This window comes from Scyliorhinus torazame, chromosome 19 (genome assembly GCF_047496885.1).
Source record: "Scyliorhinus torazame isolate Kashiwa2021f chromosome 19, sScyTor2.1, whole genome shotgun sequence".
NCBI classification, from domain to species: Eukaryota; Metazoa; Chordata; class Chondrichthyes; order Carcharhiniformes; family Scyliorhinidae; genus Scyliorhinus; species Scyliorhinus torazame.
This window is the reverse complement of record NC_092725.1, coordinates 98,093,992-98,116,533: the sequence shown is the minus strand read 5'-3', so window position 1 is coordinate 98,116,533 and position 22,542 is coordinate 98,093,992. Positions and strand designations below refer to the sequence as shown.

At 51.4% G+C, this 22,542-nt stretch overlaps 2 protein-coding genes across 2 annotated transcripts in view; one reads left to right on the top strand and one right to left on the bottom strand.

Annotated features, from left to right (window-relative positions):
* Positions 1-18,488, bottom strand: part of tmem263 (transmembrane protein 263) — a 77,805-nt gene extending 59,317 nt beyond the window's left edge. Inside the window, exon 1 of the mRNA XM_072483970.1 lies at positions 18,446-18,488. Coding sequence (XP_072340071.1) covers positions 18,446-18,460 — 15 coding nt within the window. The 5' untranslated portion in view covers positions 18,461-18,488. The remainder of the gene's footprint in view (positions 1-18,445) is intronic.
* Positions 18,489-18,556: 68 nt separating this feature from the next.
* Positions 18,557-22,542, top strand: part of LOC140396346 (NAD-dependent protein deacetylase sirtuin-3) — a 65,525-nt gene continuing 61,539 nt past the window's right edge. The window contains exon 1 of the mRNA XM_072484888.1: positions 18,557-18,615. The gene's annotated coding sequence lies outside the window, so the exon portion shown is untranslated. The remainder of the gene's footprint in view (positions 18,616-22,542) is intronic.

The window sequence follows — 22,542 nt, the reverse complement described above, 5'->3', positions numbered from 1 at the left end:
CAGGAGCAGTGAGTTCCCCAGTGAACGGACTAAAGGAGCAGTGAGTTCCCCAGTGATCTGACTAAAGGAGCAATGAGTTCCCCAGTGATCTGACTGAAGGAGCAGTGAATTCCCCAGTGAACCAACTACAGGAGCATTGAATTCCCCAGTGAACAGACTAAAGGAGCAGTGAGTTCCACAGTGAACCGACTAAAGGAGCAGCGAATTCCCCAGTGATCTGACGAAAGGAGCAGTGAATTTCCCAGTGATCTGACTAAAGGAGCAGTGAGTTCCCCAGTGATCTGACTAATGGAGCAGTGAGTTCCCTGGTGATCTAACTAAAGGAGCAGTGATTTCCCCAGTGATCTGACTAAAGCGACAGTGAATTCCCCAGTGATCTGATGAAAAGAACAGTGAGTTCCCCAGTGATCTGACTAAAGGAGCCGTGAGTTTCCTAGTGATCTGACTAAAGGAGGAGTGAAATCCCCAGTGATCTGACTAAAGGAGCAGTGAATTCCCCAGTGAACCGACTAAAGGAGCAGCGAGATCCCCAGTGAACCGACTATCGGAGCAGTGAATTCCCCAGTGATCTGACTAAAGGAGCAGTGAATTCCACAGTGAACCGACTAAAGGAGCAGCGAATTCCCCAGTGATCTGACTAAAGGAGCAGTGAATTCCCCAGTGAACCGACTACAGGAGCAGTGAGTTCCCCAGTGAGCTGACTAAAGGAGCAGTGAATTCCCCAGTGATCTTACTAAAGGAGCAGTAAATTTCGCAGTGATCTGACTAAAGCGACAGTGAATTCCCCAGTGATCTGATGAAAAGAACAGTGAGTTCCCCAGTGATCTGACTAAAGGAGCCGTGAGTTTCCTAGTGATCTGACTAAAGTAGCAGTGAAATCCCCAGTGATCTGACTAAAGGAGCAGTGAATTCCCCAGTGAACCGACTAAAGGAGCAGCGAATTCCCCAGTAATCTGACTAAAGGAGCAGCGAATTCCCCAGTAATGGAGCAGTGAGTTTCCTAGTGATCTGACTAAAGGAGCAGTGAAATCCCCAGTGATCTGACTAAATGAGCAGTGAGTTCCCCAGTGATCTGACTAAAGTAGCAGCGAATTCTCAGCTGAACTGACTAAAGGAGCAGTGAATTACACAGTGAACCGACTAAAGGAGCAGTGAGATCCCCAGTGAACCGACTAAAGGAGCAGTGAATTCCCCAGTCATCTGACTAAAGGAGCAGCGAATTCCCCAGTGAACCGACTAAAGGAGCAGCAAATTCCCCAGTAATCTGACTAAAGGAGCAGCGAATCCCCAGTGAACCGACTAAAGGAGCAGTGAATTCCCCAGTAATCTGGCTAAAGGAGCAGCGAATTCCCCAGTGATCTGAATAAAAGAGCATTGAATTCCCCAGTGAACTGACTAAAGGAGCAGTGAGTTCCCCAGTGATCTGACTAAAGGAGCATTGAATTCCCCAGTGAACAGACTAAAGGAGCAGTGAGTTCCCCAGTGATCTGACTAAAGGAGCAGTGAATTCCCCAGTGAACCGACTACAGGAGCAGTGAGTTCCCCAGTGAACGGACTAAAGGAGCAGTGAATTCCCCAGTGATCTGACCTAAAGGAGCAGTGAATTTCCCAGTGATCTGACAAAAGGAGCAGTGAATTCCCCAGTGAACCGACTAAAGGAGCAGTGAATTCCCCAGTAATCTGACTAAAGGAGCAGTGAATTCCCCAGTGAACCGACTAAAGTAGCAGTGAATTCCCCAGTGAACCGACTAAAGGAGCAGCGAATGCCCCAGTGATCTGACTCAAGGAGCATTGAATTCCCCAGTGAACCGACTAAAGGAGCAGTGAGTTCCCCAGTGAACGGACTAAAGGAGCAGTGAATTCCCCAGTGATCTGACAAAAGGAGCAGTGAATTTCCCAGTGATCTGACTAAAGGAGCAGTGAGTTCCCCAGTGATCTGACTAAAGGAGCAGTGAATTCCCCAGTGATCTGACTAAAGGAGCATTGAATTCCCCAGTGAACCGATTAAGGAGCAGTGAGTTCCCCAGTGATCTGACTAAAGGAGCAGTGAATTCCCCAGTGATCCGACTACAGGAGCAGTTAGTTCCCCAGTGAACGGACTAAAGGAGCAGTGAATTTCCCAGTGATCTGACTAAAGGAGCAGTGAGTTCCCCAGTGATCTGACTAAAGGAGCAGTGAATTCCCCAGTGATCTGACTAAAGCGACAGTGAATTCCCCAGTGAACCGACTAAAGGAGCAGTGAGTTCCACAGTGAACCGTCTAAAGGAGCAGCGAATTCCCCAGTGAACAGACTAATGGAGCAGTGAGTTCTACAGTGAACCGACTAAAGGAGCAGTGAGTTTCGCAGTGATCTGACTAAAGGAGCCGTGAGTTCCCCAGAGAACCGACTAATGGAGCAGCAAATTCCCCAGTGATCTGACGAAAGGAGCAGCGAATTCCCCAGTGATCTGACTAAAGCAGCAGTGAGTTTCGCAGTGAACCGACAAAAGGAGCTGTGAATTCTCCAGTAATCTGGCTAAAGGAGCAGCGAATATCCCAGTGATCTGAATAAAAGAGCATTGAATTCCCCAGTGAACTGACTAAAGGAGCAGTGAGTTCCCCAGTGATCTGACAAAAGGAGCCGTGAGTTTCCTAGTGATCTGACTAAAGGAGCAGTGAAATCCCCAGTGATCTGACTAAAGGAGCAGTGAATTCCCCAGTGAACCGACTAAAGGAGCAGCGAATTCCCCAGTAATCTGACTAAAGGAGCAGCGAATTCCCCAGTAATGGAGCAGTGAGTTTCCTAGTGATCTGACTATAGGAGCAGTGAAATCCCCAGTGATCTGACTAAAGGTGCATTGAATTCCCCAGTGAACAGACTGAAGGAGCAGTGAGTTCCCCAGTGAACTGACTAGATGAGCAGTGAGTTCCCCAGTGATCTGACTAAAGTAGCAGCGAATTCTCAGCTGAACTGACGAAAGGAGCAGTGAATTACACAGTGAACCGACTAAAGGAGCAGTGAGATCCCCAGTGAACCGACTAAAGGAGCAGTGAATTGCCCAGTCATCTGACTAAAGGAGCAGCGAATTCCCCAGTGAACCGACTAAAGGAGCAGCGAATTCGCCAGTAAACTGACTAAAGGAGCAGCGAATTCCCCAGTGAACCGACTAAAGGAGCAGTGAATTCCCCAGTAATCTGGCTAAAGGAGCAGCGAATTCCCCAGTGATCTGAATAAAAGAGCATTGAATTCCCCAGTGAACTGACTAAAGGAGCAGTGAGTTCCCCAGTGATCTGACTAAAGGAGCATTGAATTCCCCAGTGAACAGACTAAAGGAGCAGTGAGTTCCCCAGTGATCTGACTAAAGGAGCAGTGAATTCCCCAGTGAACCGACTACAGGAGCAGTGAGTTCCCCAGTGAACGGACTAAAGGAGCAGTGAATTCCCCAGTGATCTGACCTAAAGGAGCAGTGAATTTCCCAGTGATCTGACAAAAGGAGCAGTGAATTTCCCAGTGATCTGACAAAAGGAGCAGTGAATTCCCCAGTGAACCGACTAAAGGAGCAGTGAATTTCCCAGTGATCTGACTAAAGGAGCAGTGAGTTCCCTAGTGATCTGACTAAAGGAGCAGTGATTTCCCCAGTGATCTGACTAAAGCGACAGTGAATTCCCCAGTGATCTGACTAAAGGAGCAGTGAATTCCCCAGTAATCTGACTAAAGGAGCAGTGAATTCCCCAGTGAACCGACTAAAGTAGCAGTGAATTCCCCATTGAACCGACTAAAGGAGCAGCGAATGCCCCAGTGATCTGACTCAAGGAGCATTGAATTCCCCAGTGAACCGACTAAAGGAGCAGTGAGTTCCCCAGTGAACGGACTAAAGGAGCAGTGAATTCCCAAGTGATCTGACAAAAGGAGCAGTGAATTTCCCTGTGATCTGACTAAAGGAGCAGTGAGTTCCCCAGTGATCTGACTAAAGGAGCAGTGAATTCCCCAGTGAACCGACTACAGGAGCAGTTAGTTCCCCAGTGAACGGACTAAAGGAGCAGTGAATTCCCCAGTGATCTGATTAAAGGAGCAGTGAATTCCCCAGTGAACCGACTAAAGGAGCAGTGAGATCCCCAGTGAACCGACTAAAGGAGCAGTGAATTCCCCAGTGATCTGACTAAAGGAGCAGTGAATTCCACAGTGAACCGACTAAAGGAGCAGCGAGATCCCCAGGGAACCGACTAAAGGAGCAGTGAATTCCCCAGTAATCTGACTAAAGGAGCAGTGAATTCACCAGTGAACCGACTAAAGGAGCAGAGAGTTCCCCAGTGATCTGACTAAAGGAGCAGCAAATTCCCCAGTGATCTGAATAAAAGAGCATTGAATTCCCCAGTGAACCGACTAAAGGAGCAGTGAGTTCCCCAGTGATCTGCCTAAAGGAGCAGCGAATGCCGCAGTGATCTGACTGAAGGAGCATTGAATTCCCCAGTGAACAGACTAAAGGAGCGGTGAGTTCCACAGTGAACCGACTAAAGGAGCAGCGAATTTCCCAGTGATCTGACTAACGGAGCAGTGAATTCCCCAGTGAACCGACTACAGGAGCAGTGAGTTCCACAGTGGACGGACTAAAGGACCAGTGAATTCCCCAGTGATCTGCCCTAAAGGAGCAGTGAGTTCCCCAGTGATCTGACTAAAGGAGCAATGAGTTCCCCAGTGATCTGACTGAAGGAGCAGTGAATTCCCCAGTGAACCAACTACAGGAGCAGTGAGTTCCCCAGTGAACGGACTAAAGGAGCAGTGAGTTCCCCAGTGATCTGACTAAAGGAGCAATGAGTTCCCCAGTGATCTGACTGAAGGAGCAGTGAATTCCCCAGTGAACCAACTACAGGAGCATTGAATTCCCCAGTGAACAGACTAAAGGAGCAGTGAGTTCCACAGTGAACCGACTAAAGGAGCAGCGAATTCCCCAGTGATCTGACGAAAGGAGCAGTGAATTTCCCAGTGATCTGACTAAAGGAGCAGTGAGTTCCCCAGTGATCTGACTAAAGGAGCAGTGAGTTCCCTAGTGATCTAACTAAAGGAGCAGTGATTTCCCCAGTGATCTGACTAAAGCGACAGTGAATTCCCCAGTGATCTGATGAAAAGAACAGTGAGTTCCCCAGTGATCTGACTAAAGGAGCCGTGAGTTTCCTAGTGATCTGACTAAAGGAGGAGTGAAATCCCCAGTGATCTGACTAAAGGAGCAGTGAATTCCCCAGTGAACCGACTAAAGGAGCAGCGAGATCCCCAGTGAACCGACCATCGGAGCAGTGAATTCCCCAGTGATCTAACTAAAGGAGCAGTGAATTCCACAGTGAACCGACTAAAGGAGCAGCGAATTCCCCAGTGATCTGACTAAAGGAGCAGTGAATTCCCCAGTGAACCGACTACAGGAGCAGTGAGTTCCCCAGTGAGCTGACTAAAGGAGCAGTGAATTCCCCAGTGATCTTACTAAAGGAGCAGTAAATTTCGCAGTGATCTGACTAAAGCGACAGTGAATTCCCCAGTGATCTGATGAAAAGAACAGTGAGTTCCCCAGTGATCTGACTAAAGGAGCCGTGAGTTTCCTAGTGATCTGACTAAAGGAGCAGTGAAATCCCCAGTGATCTGACTAAAGGAGCAGTGAATTCCCCAGTGAACCGACTAAAGGAGCAGCGAATTCCCCAGTAATCTGACTAAAGGAGCAGCGAATTCCCCAGTAATGGAGCAGTGAGTTTCCTAGTGATCTGACTAAAGGAGCAGTGAAATCCCCAGTGATCTGACTAAATGAGCAGTGAGTTCCCCAGTGATCTGACTAAAGTAGCAGCGAATTCTCAGCTGAACTGACTAAAGGAGCAGTGAATTACACAGTGAACCGACTAAAGGAGCAGTGAGATCCCCAGTGAACCGACTAAAGGAGCAGTGAATTCCCCAGTCATCTGACTAAAGGAGCAGCGAATTCCCCAGTGAACCGACTAAAGGAGCAGCGAATTCCCCAGTAATCTGACTAAAGGAGCAGCGAATTCCCCAGTGAACCGACTAAAGGAGCAGTGAATTCCCCAGTAATATGGCTAAAGGAGCAGCGAATTCCCCAGTGATCTGAATAAAAGAGCATTGAATTCCCCAGTGAACTGACTAAAGGAGCAGTGAGTTCCCCAGTGATCTGACTAAAGGAGCATTGAATTCCCCAGTGAACAGACTAAAGGAGCAGTGAGTTCCCCAGTGATCTGACTAAAGGAGCAGTGAATTCCCCAGTGAACCGACTACAGGAGCAGTGAGTTCCCCAGTGAACGGACTAAAGGAGCAGTGAATTCCCCAGTGATCTGACCTAAAGGAGCAGTGAATTTCCCAGTGATCTGACAAAAGGAGCAGTGAATTCCCCAGTGAACCGACTAAAGGAGCAGTGAATTTCCCAGTGATCTGACTAAAGGAGCAGTGAGTTCCCTAGTGATCTGACTAAAGGAGCAGTGATTTCCCCAGTGATCTGACTAAAGCGACAGTGAATTCCCCAGTGATCTGACTAAAGGAGCAGTGAATTCCCCAGTAATCTGACTAAAGGAGCAGTGAATTCCCCAGTGAACCGACTAAAGTAGCAGTGAATTCCCCAGTGAACCGACTAAAGGAGCAGCGAATGCCCCAGTGATCTGACTCAAGGAGCATTGAGTTCCCCAGTGAACCGACTAAAGGAGCAGTGAGTTCCCCAGTGAACGGACTAAAGGAGCAGTGAATTCCCCAGTGATCTGACAAAAGGAGCAGTGAATTTCCCAGTGATCTGACTAAAGGAGCAGTGAGTTCCCCAGTGATCTGACTAAAGGAGCAGTGAATTCCCCAGTGATCTGACTAAAGGAGCATTGAATTCCCCAGTGAACCGACTAAAGGAGCAGTGAGTTCCCCAGTGATCTGACTAAAGGAGCAGTGAATTCCCCAGTGAACCGACTACAGGAGCAGTTAGATCCCCAGTGAACGGACTAAAGGAGCAGTGAATTCCCCAGTGATCTGACCTAAAGGAGCAGTGAATTTCCCAGTGATCTGACAAAAGGAGCAGTGAATTTCCCAGTGATCTGACTAAAGGAGCAGTGAGTTCCCCAGTGATCTGACTAAAGGAGCAGTGAATTCCCCAGTGATCTGACTAAAGCGACAGTGAATTCCCCAGTGAACCGACTAAAGGAGCAGTGAGTTCCACAGTGAACCGTCTAAAGGAGCAGCGAATTCCCCAGTGAACAGACTAATGGAGCAGTGAGTTCTACAGTGAACCGACTAAAGGAGCAGTGAGTTTCGCAGTGATCTGACTAAAGGAGCCGTGAGTTCCCCAGAGAACCGACTAATGGAGCAGCGAATTCCCCAGTGATCTGACGAAAGGAGCAGCGAATTCCCCAGTGATCTGACTAAAGGAGCAGTGAGTTTCGCAGTGAACCGACTAAAGGAGCAGTGAATTCCCCAGTAATCTGGCTAAAGGAGCAGCGAATATCCCAGTGATCTGAATAAAAGAGCATTGAATTCCCCAGTGAACTGACTAAAGGAGCAGTGAGTTCCCCAGTGATCTGACAAAAGGAGCCGTGAGTTTCCTAGTGATCTGACTAAAGGAGCAGTGAAATCCCCAGTGATCTGACTAAAGGAGCAGTGAATTCCCCAGTGAACCGACTAAAGGAGCAGCGAATTCCCCAGTAATCTGACTAAAGGAGCAGCGAATTCCCCAGTAATGGAGCAGTGAGTTTCCTAGTGATCTGACTATAGGAGCAGTGAAATCCCCAGTGATCTGACTAAAGGTGCATTGAATTCCCCAGTGAACAGACTAAAGGAGCAGTGAGTTCCCCAGTGAACTGACTAGATGAGCAGTGAGTTCCCCAGTGATCTGACTAAAGTAGCAGCGAATTCTCAGCTGAACTGACGAAAGGAGCATTGAATTACACAGTGAACCGACTAAAGGAGCAGTGAGATCCCCAATGAACCGACTAAAGGAGCAGTGAATTGCCCAGTCATCTGACTAAAGGAGCAGCGAATTCCCCAGTGAACCGACTAAAGGAGCAGCGAATTCCCCAGTAAACTGACTAAAGGAGCAGCGAATTCCCCAGTGAACCGACTAAAGGAGCAGTGAATTCCCCAGTAATCTGGCTAAAGGAGCAGCGAATTCCCCAGTGATCTGAATAAAAGAGCATTGAATTCCCCAGTGAACTGACTAAAGGAGCAGTGAGTTCCCCAGTGATCTGACTAAAGGAGCATTGAATTCCCCAGTGAACAGACTAAAGGAGCAGTGAGTTCCCCAGTGATCTGACTAAAGGAGCAGTGAATTCCCCAGTGAACCGACTACAGGAGCAGTGAGTTCCCCAGTGAACGGACTAAAGGAGCAGTGAATTCCCCAGTGATCTGACCTAAAGGAGCAGTGAATTTCCCAGTGATCTGACAAAAGGAGCAGTGAATTTCCCAGTGATCTGACAAAAGGAGCAGTGAATTCCCCAGTGAACCGACTAAAGGAGCAGTGAATTTCCCAGTGATCTGACTAAAGGAGCAGTGAGTTCCCTAGTGATCTGACTAAAGGAGCAGTGATTTCCCCAGTGATCTGACAAAAGGAGCAGTGAATTCCCCAGTGAACCGACTAAAGGAGCAGTGAATTTCCCAGTGATCTGACTAAAGGAGCAGTGAGTTCCCTAGTGATCTGACTAAAGGAGCAGTGATTTCCCCAGTGATCTGACTAAAGCGACAGTGAATTCCCCAGTGATCTGACTAAAGGAGCAGTGAATTCCCCAGTAATCTGACTAAAGGAGCAGTGAATTCCCCAGTGAACCGACTAAAGTAGCAGTGAATTCCCCAGTGAACCGACTAAAGGAGCAGCGAATGCCCCAGTGATCTGACTCAAGGAGCATTGAGTTCCCCAGTGAACCGACTAAAGGAGCAGTGAGTTCCCCAGTGAACGGACTAAAGGAGCAGTGAATTCCCCAGTGATCTGACAAAAGGAGCAGTGAATTTCCCAGTGATCTGACTAAAGGAGCAGTGAGTTCCCCAGTGATCTGACTAAAGGAGCAGTGAATTCCCCAGTGATCTGACTAAAGGAGCATTGAATTCCCCAGTGAACCGACTAAAGGAGCAGTGAGTTCCCCAGTGATCTGACTAAAGGAGCAGTGAATTCCCCAGTGAACCGACTACAGGAGCAGTTAGATCCCCAGTGAACGGACTAAAGGAGCAGTGAATTCCCCAGTGATCTGACCTAAAGGAGCAGTGAATTTCCCAGTGATCTGACAAAAGGAGCAGTGAATTTCCCAGTGATCTGACTAAAGGAGCAGTGAGTTCCCCAGTGATCTGACTAAAGGAGCAGTGAATTCCCCAGTGATCTGACTAAAGCGACAGTGAATTCCCCAGTGAACCGACTAAAGGAGCAGTGAGTTCCACAGTGAACCGTCTAAAGGAGCAGCGAATTCCCCAGTGAACAGACTAATGGAGCAGTGAGTTCTACAGTGAACCGACTAAAGGAGCAGTGAGTTTCGCAGTGATCTGACTAAAGGAGCCGTGAGTTCCCCAGAGAACCGACTAATGGAGCAGCGAATTCCCCAGTGATCTGACGAAAGGAGCAGCGAATTCCCCAGTGATCTGACTAAAGGAGCAGTGAGTTTCGCAGTGAACCGACTAAAGGAGCAGTGAATTCCCCAGTAATCTGGCTAAAGGAGCAGCGAATATCCCAGTGATCTGAATAAAAGAGCATTGAATTCCCCAGTGAACTGACTAAAGGAGCAGTGAGTTCCCCAGTGATCTGACAAAAGGAGCCGTGAGTTTCCTAGTGATCTGACTAAAGGAGCAGTGAAATCCCCAGTGATCTGACTAAAGGAGCAGTGAATTCCCCAGTGAACCGACTAAAGGAGCAGCGAATTCCCCAGTAATCTGACTAAAGGAGCAGCGAATTCCCCAGTAATGGAGCAGTGAGTTTCCTAGTGATCTGACTATAGGAGCAGTGAAATCCCCAGTGATCTGACTAAAGGTGCATTGAATTCCCCAGTGAACAGACTAAAGGAGCAGTGAGTTCCCCAGTGAACTGACTAGATGAGCAGTGAGTTCCCCAGTGATCTGACTAAAGTAGCAGCGAATTCTCAGCTGAACTGACGAAAGGAGCATTGAATTACACAGTGAACCGACTAAAGGAGCAGTGAGATCCCCAATGAACCGACTAAAGGAGCAGTGAATTGCCCAGTCATCTGACTAAAGGAGCAGCGAATTCCCCAGTGAACCGACTAAAGGAGCAGCGAATTCCCCAGTAAACTGACTAAAGGAGCAGCGAATTCCCCAGTGAACCGACTAAAGGAGCAGTGAATTCCCCAGTAATCTGGCTAAAGGAGCAGCGAATTCCCCAGTGATCTGAATAAAAGAGCATTGAATTCCCCAGTGAACTGACTAAAGGAGCAGTGAGTTCCCCAGTGATCTGACTAAAGGAGCATTGAATTCCCCAGTGAACAGACTAAAGGAGCAGTGAGTTCCCCAGTGATCTGACTAAAGGAGCAGTGAATTCCCCAGTGAACCGACTACAGGAGCAGTGAGTTCCCCAGTGAACGGACTAAAGGAGCAGTGAATTCCCCAGTGATCTGACCTAAAGGAGCAGTGAATTTCCCAGTGATCTGACAAAAGGAGCAGTGAATTTCCCAGTGATCTGACAAAAGGAGCAGTGAATTCCCCAGTGAACCGACTAAAGGAGCAGTGAATTTCCCAGTGATCTGACTAAAGGAGCAGTGAGTTCCCTAGTGATCTGACTAAAGGAGCAGTGATTTCCCCAGTGATCTGACCTAAAGGAGCAGTGAATTTCCCAGTGATCTGACAAAAGGAGCAGTGAATTTCCCAGTGATGTGACTAAAGGAGCAGTGAGTTCCCCAGTGATCTGACTAAAGGAGCAGTGAATTCCCCAGTGATCTGACTAAAGCGACAGTGAATTCCCCAGTGATCTGACAAAAGGAGCAGTGAATTCCCCAGTGAACCGACTAAAGGAGCAGTGAGTTCCACAGTGAACCGTCTAAAGGACCAGCGAATTCCCCAGTGAACCGACTAATGGAGCAGTGAGTTCTACAGTGAACCGACTAAAGGAGCAGTGAGTTCCCCAGTGATCTGACTAAAGGAGCAGTGATTTCCCCAGTGATCTGACTAAAGCGACAGTGAATTCCCCAGTGATCTGACTAAAGGAGCAGTGAATTCCCCAGTAATCTGACTAAAGGAGCAGTGAATTCCCCAGTGAACCGACTAAAGTAGCAGTGAATTCCCCAGTGAACCGACTAAAGGAGCAGCGAATGCCCCAGTGATCTGACTCAAGGAGCATTGAATTCCCCAGTGAACCGACTAAAGGAGCAGTGAGTTCCCCAGTGAACGGACTAAAGGAGCAGTGAATTCCCCAGTGATCTGACAAAAGGAGCAGTGAATTTCCCAGTGATCTGACTAAAGGAGCAGTGAGTTCCCCAGTGATCTGACTAAAGGAGCAGTAAATTCCCCAGTGATCTGACTAAAGGAGCATTGAATTCCCCAGTGAACCGACTAAAGGAGCAGTGAGTTCCCCAGTGATCTGACTAAAGGAGCAGTGAATTCCCCAGTGAACCGGCTACAGGAGCAGTTAGTTCCCCAGTGAACGGACTAAAGGAGCACTGAATTCCCCAGTGATCTGACCTAAAGGAGCAGTGAATTTCCCATTGATCTGACAAAAGGAGCAGTGAATTTCCCAGTGATCTGACTAAAGGAGCAGTGAGTTCCCCAGTGATCTGACTAAAGGAGCAGTGAATTCCCCAGTGATCTGACTAAAGCGACAGTGAATTCCCCAGTGATCTGACAAAAGGAGCAGTGAATTCCCCAGTGAACCGACTAAAGGAGCAGTGAGTTCCACAGTGAACCGTCTAAAGGAGCAGCGAATTCCCCAGTGAACAGACTAATGGAGCAGTGAGTTCTACAGTGAACCGACTAAAGGAGCAGTGAGTTTCGCAGTGATCTGACTAAAGGAGCCGTGAGTTCCCCAGTGAACCGACTAATGGAGCAGCGAATTCCCCAGTGATCTGACGAAAGGAGCAGCGAATTCCCCAGTGATCTGACTAAAGGAGCAGTGAGTGTCGCAGTGAACCGACTAAAGGAGCAGTGAATTCCCCAGTAATCTGGCTAAAGGAGCAGCGAATTCCCCAGTGATCTGAATAAAAGAGCATTGAATTCCCCAGTGAACTGACTGAAGGAGCAGTGAGTTCCCCAGTGATCTGACTAAAGGAGCATTGAATTCCCCAGTGAACAGACTAAAGGAGCAGTGAGTTCCCCAGTGATCTGACTAAAGGAGCAGTGAATTCCCCAGTGAACCGACTACAGGAGCAGTGAGTTCCCCAGTGAACGGACTAAAGGAGCAGTGAATTCCCCAGTGATCTGACCTAAAGGAGCAGTGAGTTTGCCAGTGATCTGACAAAAGGAGCAGTGAATTTCCCAGTGATCTGACAAAAGGAGCAGTGATTTCCCCAGTGAACCGACTAAAGGAGCAGTGAATTTCCCAGTGATCTGACTCAAGGAGCAGTGAGTTCCCTAGTGATCTGACTAAAGGAGCAGTGATTTCCCCAGTGATCTGACTAAAGCGACAGTGAATTCCCCAGTGATCTGACTAAAGGAGCAGTGAATTCCCCAGTAATCTGACTAAAGGAGCAGCGAATTCCCCAGTGAACCGACTAAAGTAGCAGTGAATTCCCCAGTGAACCGACTAAAGGAGCAGCGAATGCCCCAGTGATCTGACTCAAGGAGCATTGAATTCCCCAGTGAACCGACTAAAGGAGCAGTGAGTTCCCCAGTGAACGGACTAAAGGAGCAGTGAATTCCCCAGTGATCTGACAAAAGGAGCAGTGAATTTCACAGTGATCTGACTAAAGGAGCAGTGAGTTCCCCAGTGATCTGACTAAAGGAGCAGTGAATTCCCCAGTGATCTGACTAAAGGAGCATTGAATTCCCCAGTGAACCGACTAAAGGAGCAGTGAGTTCCCCAGTGATCTGACTAAAGGAGCAGTGAATTCCCCAGTGAACCGACTACAGGAGCAGTTAGTTCCCCAGTGAACGGACTAAAGGAGCAGTGAATTCCCCAGTGATCTGACCTAAAGGAGCAGTGAATTTCCCAGTGATCTGACAAAAGGAGCAGTGAATTTCCCAGTGATCTGACTAAAGGAGCAGTGAGTTACCCAGTGATCTGACTAAAGCGACAGTGAATTCCCCAGTGATCTGACAAAAGGAGCAGTGAATTCCCCAGTGAACCGACTAAAGGAGCAGTGAATTTCCCAGTGATCTGACTAAAGGAGCAGTGAGTTCCCTAGTGATCTGACTAAAGCGACAGTGAATTCCCCAGTGATCTGACTAAAGCGACAATGAATTCCCCAGTGATCTGACTAAAGCGACAGTGAATTCCCCAGTGATCTGACAAAAGGAGCAGTGAATTCCCCAGTGAACCGACTAAAGGAGCAGTGAATTTCCCAGTGATCTGACTAAAGGAGCAGTGAGTTCCCTAGTGATCTGACTAAAGGAGCAGTGATTTCCCCAGTGATCTGACTAAAGCGACAGTGAATTCCCCAGTGATCTGACTAAAGGAGCAGTGAATTTGTCAGTAATCTGACTAAAGGAGCAGTGAATTCCCCAGTGAACCGACTAAAGGAGCAGCGAATGCCCCAGTGATCTGACTCAAGGAGCATTGAATTCCCCAGTGAACCGACTAAAGGAGCAGTGAGTTCCCCAGTGATCTGACTAAAGGAGCAGCGAATGCCCCAGTGATCTGACTAAAGGAGCAGTGAATTCCCCAGTGAACCGACTACAGGAGCAGTGAGTCCCCAGTGAACGGACTAAAGGAGCAGTGAATTCCCCAGTGATCTGACCTGAAGGAGCAGTGAATTTCCCAGTGATCTGACAAAAGGAGCAGTGAATTTCCCAGTGATCTGACAAAAGGAGCAGTGAATTCCCCAGTGAACCGACTAAAGGAGCAGTGAATTTCCCAGTGATCTGACTAAAGGAGCAGTGAGTTCCCTAGTGATCTGACTAAAGGAGCAGTGATTTCCCCAGTGATCTGACTAAAGCGACAGTGAATTCCCCAGTGATCTGACTAAAGGAGCAGTGAATTCCCCAGTAATCTGACTAAAGGAGCAGTGAATTCCCCAGTGAACCGACTAAAGTAGCAGTGAATTCCCCAGTGAACCGACTAAAGGAGCAGCGAATGCCCCAGTGATCTGACTCAAGGAGCATTGAATTCCCCAGGGAACCGACTAAAGGAGCAGTGAGTTCCCCAGTGAACGGACTAAAGGAGCAGTGAATTCCCCAGTGATCTGACAAAAGGAGCAGTGAATTTCCCAGTGATCTGACTAAAGGAGCAGTGAGTTCCCCAGTGATCTGACTAAAGGAGCAGTGAGTTCCTCAGTGATCTGACTAAAGGAGCAGTGAATTCCCCAGTGAACTGACTACAGGAGCAGTTAGTTCCCCAGTGAACGGACTAAAGGAGCAGTGAATTCCCCAGTGATCTGACCTAAAGGAGCAGTGAATTTCCCAGTGATCTGACAAAAGGAGCAGTGAATTTCCCAGTGATCTGACTAAAGGAGCAGTGAGTTCCCCAGTGATCTGACTAAAGGAGCAGTGAATTCCCCAGTGATCTGACTAAAGCGACAGTGAATTCCCCAGTGATCTGACAAAAGGAGCAGTGAATTCCCCAGTGAACCGACTAAAGGAGCAGTGAGTTCCACAGTGAACCGTCTAAAGGAGCAGCGAATTCCCCAGTGAACCGACTAATGGAGCAGTGAGTTCTACTGTGAACCGACTAAAGGAGCAGTGAGTTCCCCAGTGATCTGACTAAAGGAGCAGTGATTTCCCCAGTGATCTGACTAAAGCGACAGTGAATTCCCCAGTGATCTGACTAAAGGAGCAGTGAATTCCCCAGTAATCTGACTAAAAAGCAGTGAATTCCCCAGTGAACCGACTAAAGTAGCAGTGAATTCCCCAGTGAACCGACTAAAGGAGCAGCGAATGCCCCAGTGATCTGACTCAAGGAGCATTGAATTCCCCAGTGAACCGACTAAAGGAGCAGTGAGTTCCCCAGTGAACGGACTAAAGGAGCAGTGAATTCCCCAGTGATCTGACAAAAGGAGCAGTGAATTTCCCAGTGATCTGACTAAAGGAGCAGTGAGTTCCCCAGTGATCTGACTAAAGGAGCAGTGAATTCCCCAGTGATCTGACTAAAGGAGCATTTAATTCCCCAGTGAACCGACTAAAGGAGCAGTGAGTTCCCCAGTGATCTGACTAAAGGAGCAGTGAATTCCCCAGTGAACCGACTACAGGAGCAGTTAGTTCCCCAGTGAACGGACTAAAGGAGCAGTGAATTCCCCAGTGATCTGACCTAAAGGAGCAGTGAATTTCCCAGTGATCTGACAAAAGGAGCAGTGAATTTCCCAGTGATCTGACTAAAGGAGCAGTGAGTTCCCCAGTGATCTGACAAAAGGAGCAGTGAATTCCCCAGTGATCTGACTAAAGCGACAGTGAATTCCCCAGTGATCTGACAAAAGGAGCAGTGAATTCCCCAGTGAACCGACTAAAGGAGCAGTGAGTTCCACAGTGAACCGTCTAAAGGAGCAGCGAATTCCTCAGTGAACAGACTAATGGAGCAGTGAGTTCTACAGTGAACCGACTAAAGGAGCAGTGAGTTTCGCAGTGATCTGACTAAAGGAGCCGTGAGTTCCCCAGTGAACCGACTAATGGAGCAGCGAATTCCCCAGTGATCTGACGAAAGGAGCAGCGAATTCCCCAGTGATCTGACTAAAGGAGCAGTGAGTTTCGCAGTGAACCGACTAAAGGAGCAGTGAATTCCCCAGTAATCTGGCTAAAGGAGCAGCGAATTCCCCAGTGATCTGAATAAAAGAGCATTGAATTCCCCAGTGAACAGACTAAAGGAGCAGTGAGTTCCCCAGTGATCTGACTAAAGGAGCAGTGAATTCCCCAGTGAACCGACTACAGGAGCAGTGAGTTCCCCAGTGAACGGACTAAAGGAGCAGTGAATTCCCCAGTGATCTGACCTAAAGGAGCAGTGAATTTGCCAGTGATCTGACAAAAGGAGCAGTGAATTTCCCAGTGATCTGACAAAAGGAGCAGTGAATTCCCCAGTGAACCGACTAAAGGAGCAGTGAATTTCCCAGTGATCTGACTAAAGGAGCAGTGAGTTCCCTAGTGATCTGACTAAAGGAGCAGTGATTTCCCCAGTGATCTGACTAAAGCGACAGTGAATTCCCCAGTGATCTGACTAAAAGGAGCAGTGAATTCCCCAGTAATCTGACTAAAGGAGCAGTGAATTCCCCAGTGAACCGACTAAAGTAGCAGTGAATTCCCCAGTGAACCGACTAAAGGAGCAGCGAATGCCCCAGTGATCTGACTCAAGGAGCATTGAATTCCCCAGTGAACCGACTAAAGGAGCAGTGAGTTCCCCAGTGAACGGACTAAAGGAGCAGTGATTTCCCCAGTGATCTGACAAAAGGAGCAGTGAATTTCACAGTGATCTGACTAAAGGAGCAGTGAGTTCCCCAGTGATCTGACTAAAGGAGCAGTGAATTCCCCAGTGATCTGACTAAAGGAGCATTGAATTCCCCAGTGAACCGACTAAAGGAGCAGTGAGTTCCCCAGTGATCTGACTAAAGGAGCAGTGAATTCCCCAGTGAACCGACTACAGGAGCAGTTAGTTCCCCAGTGAACGGACTAAAGGAGCAGTGAATTCCCCAGTGATCTGACCTAAAGGAGCAGTGAATTTCCCAGTGATCTGACAAAAGGAGCAGTGAATTTCCCAGTGATCTGACTAAAGGAGCAGTGAGTTCCCCAGTGATCTGACTAAAGCGACAGTGAATTCCCCAGTGATCTGACAAAAGGAGCAGTGAATTCCCCAGTGAACCGACTAAAGGAGCAGTGAATTTCCCAGTGATCTGACTAAAGGAGCAGTGAGTTCCCTAGTGATCTGACTAAAGGTGCAGTCATTTCCCCAGTGATCTGACTAAAGCGACAGTGAATTCCCCAGTGATCTGACTAAAGCGACAGTGAATTCCCCAGTGATCTGACAAAAGTAGCAGTGAATTCCCCAGTGAACCGACTAAAGGAGCAGTGAATTTCCCAGTGATCTGACTAAAGGAGCAGTGAGTTCCCTCGTGATCTGACTAAAGGAGCAGTGATTTCCCCAGTGATCTGACTAAAGCGACAGTGAATTCCCCAGTGATCTGACTAAAGGAGCAGTGAATTTGTCAGTAATCTGACTAAAGGAGCAGTGAATTCCCCAGTGAACCGACTAAAGGAGCAGCGAATGCCCCAGTGATCTGACTCAAGGAGCATTGAATTCCCCAGTGAACCGACTAAAGGAGCAGTGAGTTCCCCAGTGATCTGACTAAAGGAGCAGCGAATGCCCCAGTGATCTGACTGAAGGAGCATTTAATTCCCCAGTGATCTGACTAAAGGAGCAATGAATTCCCGAGTGAACCGACTAAAGGAGCAGTGAATTCCCCAGTGATCTGAATAAAGGAGCATTGAATTCCCCAGTGAACCGACTAAAGGAGCAGTGAGTTCCCCAGTGATCTGACTAAAGGAGCAGCGAATGCCCCAGTGATCTGACTGAAGGAGCATTGAATTCCCCAGTTAACAGACTAATGGAGCAGTGAGTTCCACAGTGAACCGACTAAATGAGCAGCAAATCCCCCAGTGAACCGACTACAGGAGCAGTGAGTTCCCCAGTGAACCGACTAAAGGAGCAGTGAGTTCCCCAGTGATCTGACTAAAGGAGCAGTGAATTCCCCAGTGAACCGACTACAGGAGCAGTGAGTTCCCCAGTGAACGGACTAAAGGAGCAGTGAATTCCCCAGTGATCTGCCCTAAAGGAGCAGTGAGTTCCCCAGTGATCTGACTAAAGGAGCAATGAGTTCCCCAGTGAACGGACTAAAGGAGCAGTGAATTCCCCAGTTATCTGCCCTCAAGGAGCAGTGAATTTCCCAGTGATCTGACGAAAGGAGCAGTGAATTTCCCAGTGATCTGACTAAAGGAGCAGTGAATTCCCCAGTGATCTGAATAAAGGAGCATTGAATTCCCCAGTGAACCGACTAAAGGAGCAGTGAGTTCCCCAGTGAACCGACTAAAGGAGCAGTGAGTTCCCCAGTGATCTGACTAAAGGAGCAGCGAATGCCCCAGTGATCTGACTGAAGGAGCATTGAATTCCCCAGTGAACAGACTAATGGAGCAGTGAGTTCCACAGTGAACCGTCTGAAGGAGCAGTGAGTTCCCCAGTGATCTGACTAAAGGAGCCGTGAGTTCCCCAGTGAACCGACTAAAGGAGCAGTGAGTTCCCCAGTGATCTGACGAAAGGAGCAGCGAATTCCCCAGTGATCTGACTAAAGGAGCAGTGAGTTTCGCAGTGATCTGACTAAAGGAGCAGTGAATTCCCCAGTGGATTTCCTAGGGTCAGGCTCTGTCAAAGTGCTGAGACTATCAGTAACTCACACATGGCAGCTCCATGGTCCCGGGACAGGCACTCTGACCGACACTCGGGAGCCCGGCACCAGAGCCGCTACACTAACGTCACTATGGAAACCAACTCCTGTATTTCATGTGTCAACATTGCAGCAGGCCAGCGAGGGTCTGACCTTGGATACAAACTCGGACCTGAGAGAGTGAGTGAGTCCCGAGTTAACCTCTGCTGAGTGAGCCCGGAGTTAAACTGAGTGAGTGAGTGAGCCCGGAGTTAAACTGAGTGAGTGAGTGAGCCCGGAGTTAAACTCAGTGAGTGAGTGAGCCTGGAGTTAAACTCAGTGTGTGAGTGAGTGAGCCCGGAGTTAAACTCAGTGAGTGAGTGAGCCCGGAGTTAAACTCAGTGAGTGAGTGAGTGAGCCCGGAGTTAAACTCAGTGTGTGAGTGAGCCTGGAGTTAAACTCAGTGAGTGAGTGAGTGAGCCCGGAGTTAAACTCAGTGAGTGAGTGAGCCTGGAGTTAAACTCAGTGAGTGAGTGAGCCTGGAGTTAAACTCAGTGTGTGAGTTAGTGAGCCCGGAGTTAAACTCAGTGAGTGAGTGAGCCTGGAGTTAAACTCAGTGAGTGAGTGAGCCCGGAGTTAAACTCAGTGTGTGAGTGAGCCCGGAGTTAAACTCAGTGTGTGAGTGAGCCCGGAGTTAAACTCAGTGAGTGAGTGAGCCCGGAGTTAAACTCAGTGAGTGAGTGAGTGAGCCTGGAGTTAAACTCAGTGAGTGAGTGAGCCCGGAGTTAAACTCAGTGAGTGAGTGAGCCCGGCCCGGAGTTAAACTCAGTGAGTGAGTGAGCCCGGAGTTAAACTCAGTGAGTGAGTGAGCCCGGAGTTAAACTCAGTGAGTGAGTGAGCCTGTTCCCGCCGGCAGCGACCAGGTGTGGACGGCGCTGGGGGGGGAACCCGCCGTTTTGGGCAGGCCGCTCGGCCCATCCGGCACTGAGAATCGCGGGGGTACCGGTGAATCGCCATTTTGGCAGTCTTGGGCGATTCACTGGACCGCGCCGTGCAAAGCGCGGTTGTGGCAATCTGGCTGCTTCCATGAATCGCGGGAGGGCGTCGGACCGGCGCCCCGGGAAAATTTGGCGACCCAGGCGATTCTCTGAAACGGCGCGGGAGCAGAGAAGCGCGGCCCCATGTATCGCTCCCCCCCCTCCAACACTCGCCTCCTTCTGCTGGTCCCTCCCCCTTCTGTGGTATGCCTCCCGCGTTGTGCCCCCCGCGCCCGCGCCATGCCCTCCCGCATCGTGCCCCCCCCGCGCCCACGCCATGCCCTCCCGCGTCATGCTCCCCACGCTGTTTCCGACACGTCGTGCCTCCACGTGTCGTAATCCCGTTTCGTTCCCCCCTGTGTTGTGCCCCCGCGTTCATGCCCCCCCTGCGTCATGCCCCCCCTGCGTCATGCCCCCCCTGTGTCATGCCCCCCCACATCTTTCCCCCCCGCGTCGTTCCTCTCCTGCCCCCCTTGCCTCATGCCCCCCTTGCATCCTGCCCCCCTTACTACTGCTCCCCCACCCTCCTGCCGCCCACCCCTACTACCCCACTCCCCTCTGGCCCCCCACCCTACTGCCCCCTTCCCACCTGCCCCACCTGCCCCACCTTCCCACCTGCCCCACCTTCCCACTGTCCCTCTTCCCCACTGTCCCTCTTCCATCCTGCCCCACCTTCCCACCTGCCCCTCTTCCCCACTGCCCCTCTTCCCTCCAGCCCCCCCTTCCCTCCTGGCCCCCTTCCCTCCTGCCTCCCCCTGCCCTCCTGCCCCACCTGCCCTCCTGCCCCCTTCCCTCCTGCCCCCTTCCCCCCTGCCCCCTTCCCCCCTGCCCCCTTCCCCCCTGCCCTCCTGCCCCCCTGCCCTCCTGCCCCCCTGCCCTCCTTCCCCCTTCCCTCCTGGCCCCCTCCCCTCAGCCCCCCTTCCGTCCTCCCCCTTCCCTCCTGACCCCCTTCCCTCCTGCCATCCTTCCCTCCTGCCATCCTTCCCTCCTGCCCCCTCCCCTCCTGCCCCCCTCCCCTCCTGCCACACCTTCCCTCCTACCCCGCTTCCCACCTGCCGCCCCTTCCCTCCTGCCCACCCTCGTCCCTGCCCCCTCCCTCCAATCCCTTCTGCCACCATCTTCCCTCCTGCCCCAGCTCCCCTCCTGCCCCCCCTTCCCTCCTGCCACATGTTTCCTCCTGCCCCCCTTCCCTGCTGCCTCCTTCCCTCCTGCTCCCCCTTCCCTATTGCAGCCCCTTCCCTAATGCAGCCCCTTCCCTCCTGCCCCCCTCTCTCCTGGCCCCATCCCCTCCTGCCCCCCTTCCCGCCTGCCGCCCCTTCACTCCTTTTCCCGCCTGCCCCATCTTCCCTCCTGCCCCCCTTTTCTCCTGCCCGCTCTTCCTCTCCTGCCGCCCTTCCCTCCTGCCCCCCTTCCCTCTGCCACCCCTTCCTCCTGCCCCCCCTTCCCTCCTGGCCCCCTTCCCCCCTCCCCTCCCCGCGTCGTTCCCCTCCCCGCGTCGTTCCCCTCCCCGCGTCGTTCCCCTCCCCGCGTCGTTCCCCTCCCCGCGTCGTTCCCCTCCCCGCGTCGTTCCCCTCCCCGCGTCGTTCCCCTCCCCGCGTCGTTCCCCTCCGTTCCCCCTCCCAGCGTGTCCCTCCCCCGTCCCCCCCGCGTCGTTGCCCCCCGCGTCGTTGCCCGCCCCCGTTAGCCCCCCCGCCCCCCCCGCGTTGTTGCCCCCCCCGCGTCGTTTTCCCTCCCGCGTCGTTGCCCCCCCGCGTCGTGAGGTGTGACTGAACTGCCCAGATATGGATCCCTCTCTTTTCCATGTCAGATAATGTCTCCAACTTACACTGTAGCTCAATGAGGTGGAGAGATTTGAGATGGGGTGGTGGAGGAAGGGAGAGGTGGGGGGGGGGGGTGGAGGAAGGGAGGGTGGAGGAAGGGAGAGGTGGGGTCTTTGGGCTCTGAAGGGGGTTGGGGGGGGGGGGTGACCTTTTGCTGGATTTGATGATGACCAATGTGCTATATTTAGTTTACAGCCTAATAGTGCACTGCAGTAACCTCCCATGTTTCCTTAGGAACGTGGAGGAAGGGAGAGAAGGGGGGGGGGTGGAGGAAGGGAGAGGTGGGGGTGGAGGAAGGGAGAGTGGAGGAAGGGGAGATGGGGTGGAGGGGGAGGTGGGTGGAGCGGTGTGGAGGAAGGAGAGGTGGGTGGAGGGATGTGGGTGGAGAGGGAGGTGGGTGGAGGGGGAGGTGGCTGCAGCGGTGTGGGGAAGGGAGAGGTGGATGGAGGTGTGGGTGGAGGGGGAGGTGGGTGGAGCGGTGTGGGGGAACGGGAGGTGGGTGGGTGGAGGGAGAGGTGGGTGGAGCGGTGTGGGGAACGGGAGGTGGGTGGAGGGGGTGTGGGTGGAGGGGGAGGTGGGTGGAGCGGTGTGGAGGGAAGGGGAGGTGGCTGGAGGGGTGTGGGTGGAGGGGGGAGGTGGGTGGAGCGGTGTGGGGAACGGGAGGTGGGTGGAGGGGTGTGGGTGGAGGGGGAGGTGGGTGGAGCGGTGTGGAGGAAGGGGAGGTGGCTGGAGGGGTGTGGGTGGAGGGGGAGGTGGGTGGAGCGGTGTGGAGGAAGGGGTGGTGGGTGGAGGGGTGTGGGTGGAGGGAGAGGTGGGTGGAGGGGGAGGTGAGTGGAGCGGTGTGGAGGAAGGAGAGGTGGGTGGAGGGGTGTGGGTGGAGGGGGAGGTGGGTGGAGCGGTGTGGGGGAAGGGAGAGGTGGGATGGAGGTGTGGGGTGGAGCGGTGTGGGGAACGGGAGGTGGGGTGGAGGGGGTGTGGGTGGAGGGAGAGGTGGGTGGAGCGGTGTGGGGAATGGGAGGTGGGTGGGTGGAGGGAGAGGTGGGTGGAGCGGTGTGGAGGAAGGGGAGGTGGCTGGAGGGGTGTGGGTGGAGGGGGATGTGGGTGGAGCGGTGTGGAGGAAGGGGGAGGTGGGTGGAGGGATGTGGGGTGGAGAGGGAGGTGGGTGGAGGGGGGAGGTGGCTGCAGCGGTGTGGAGGAAGGGGAGGTGGGTGGAGGGGTGTGGGTGGAGGGAGAGGTGGGTGGAGGGGGAGGTGGGTGGAGCGTGTGTGGGG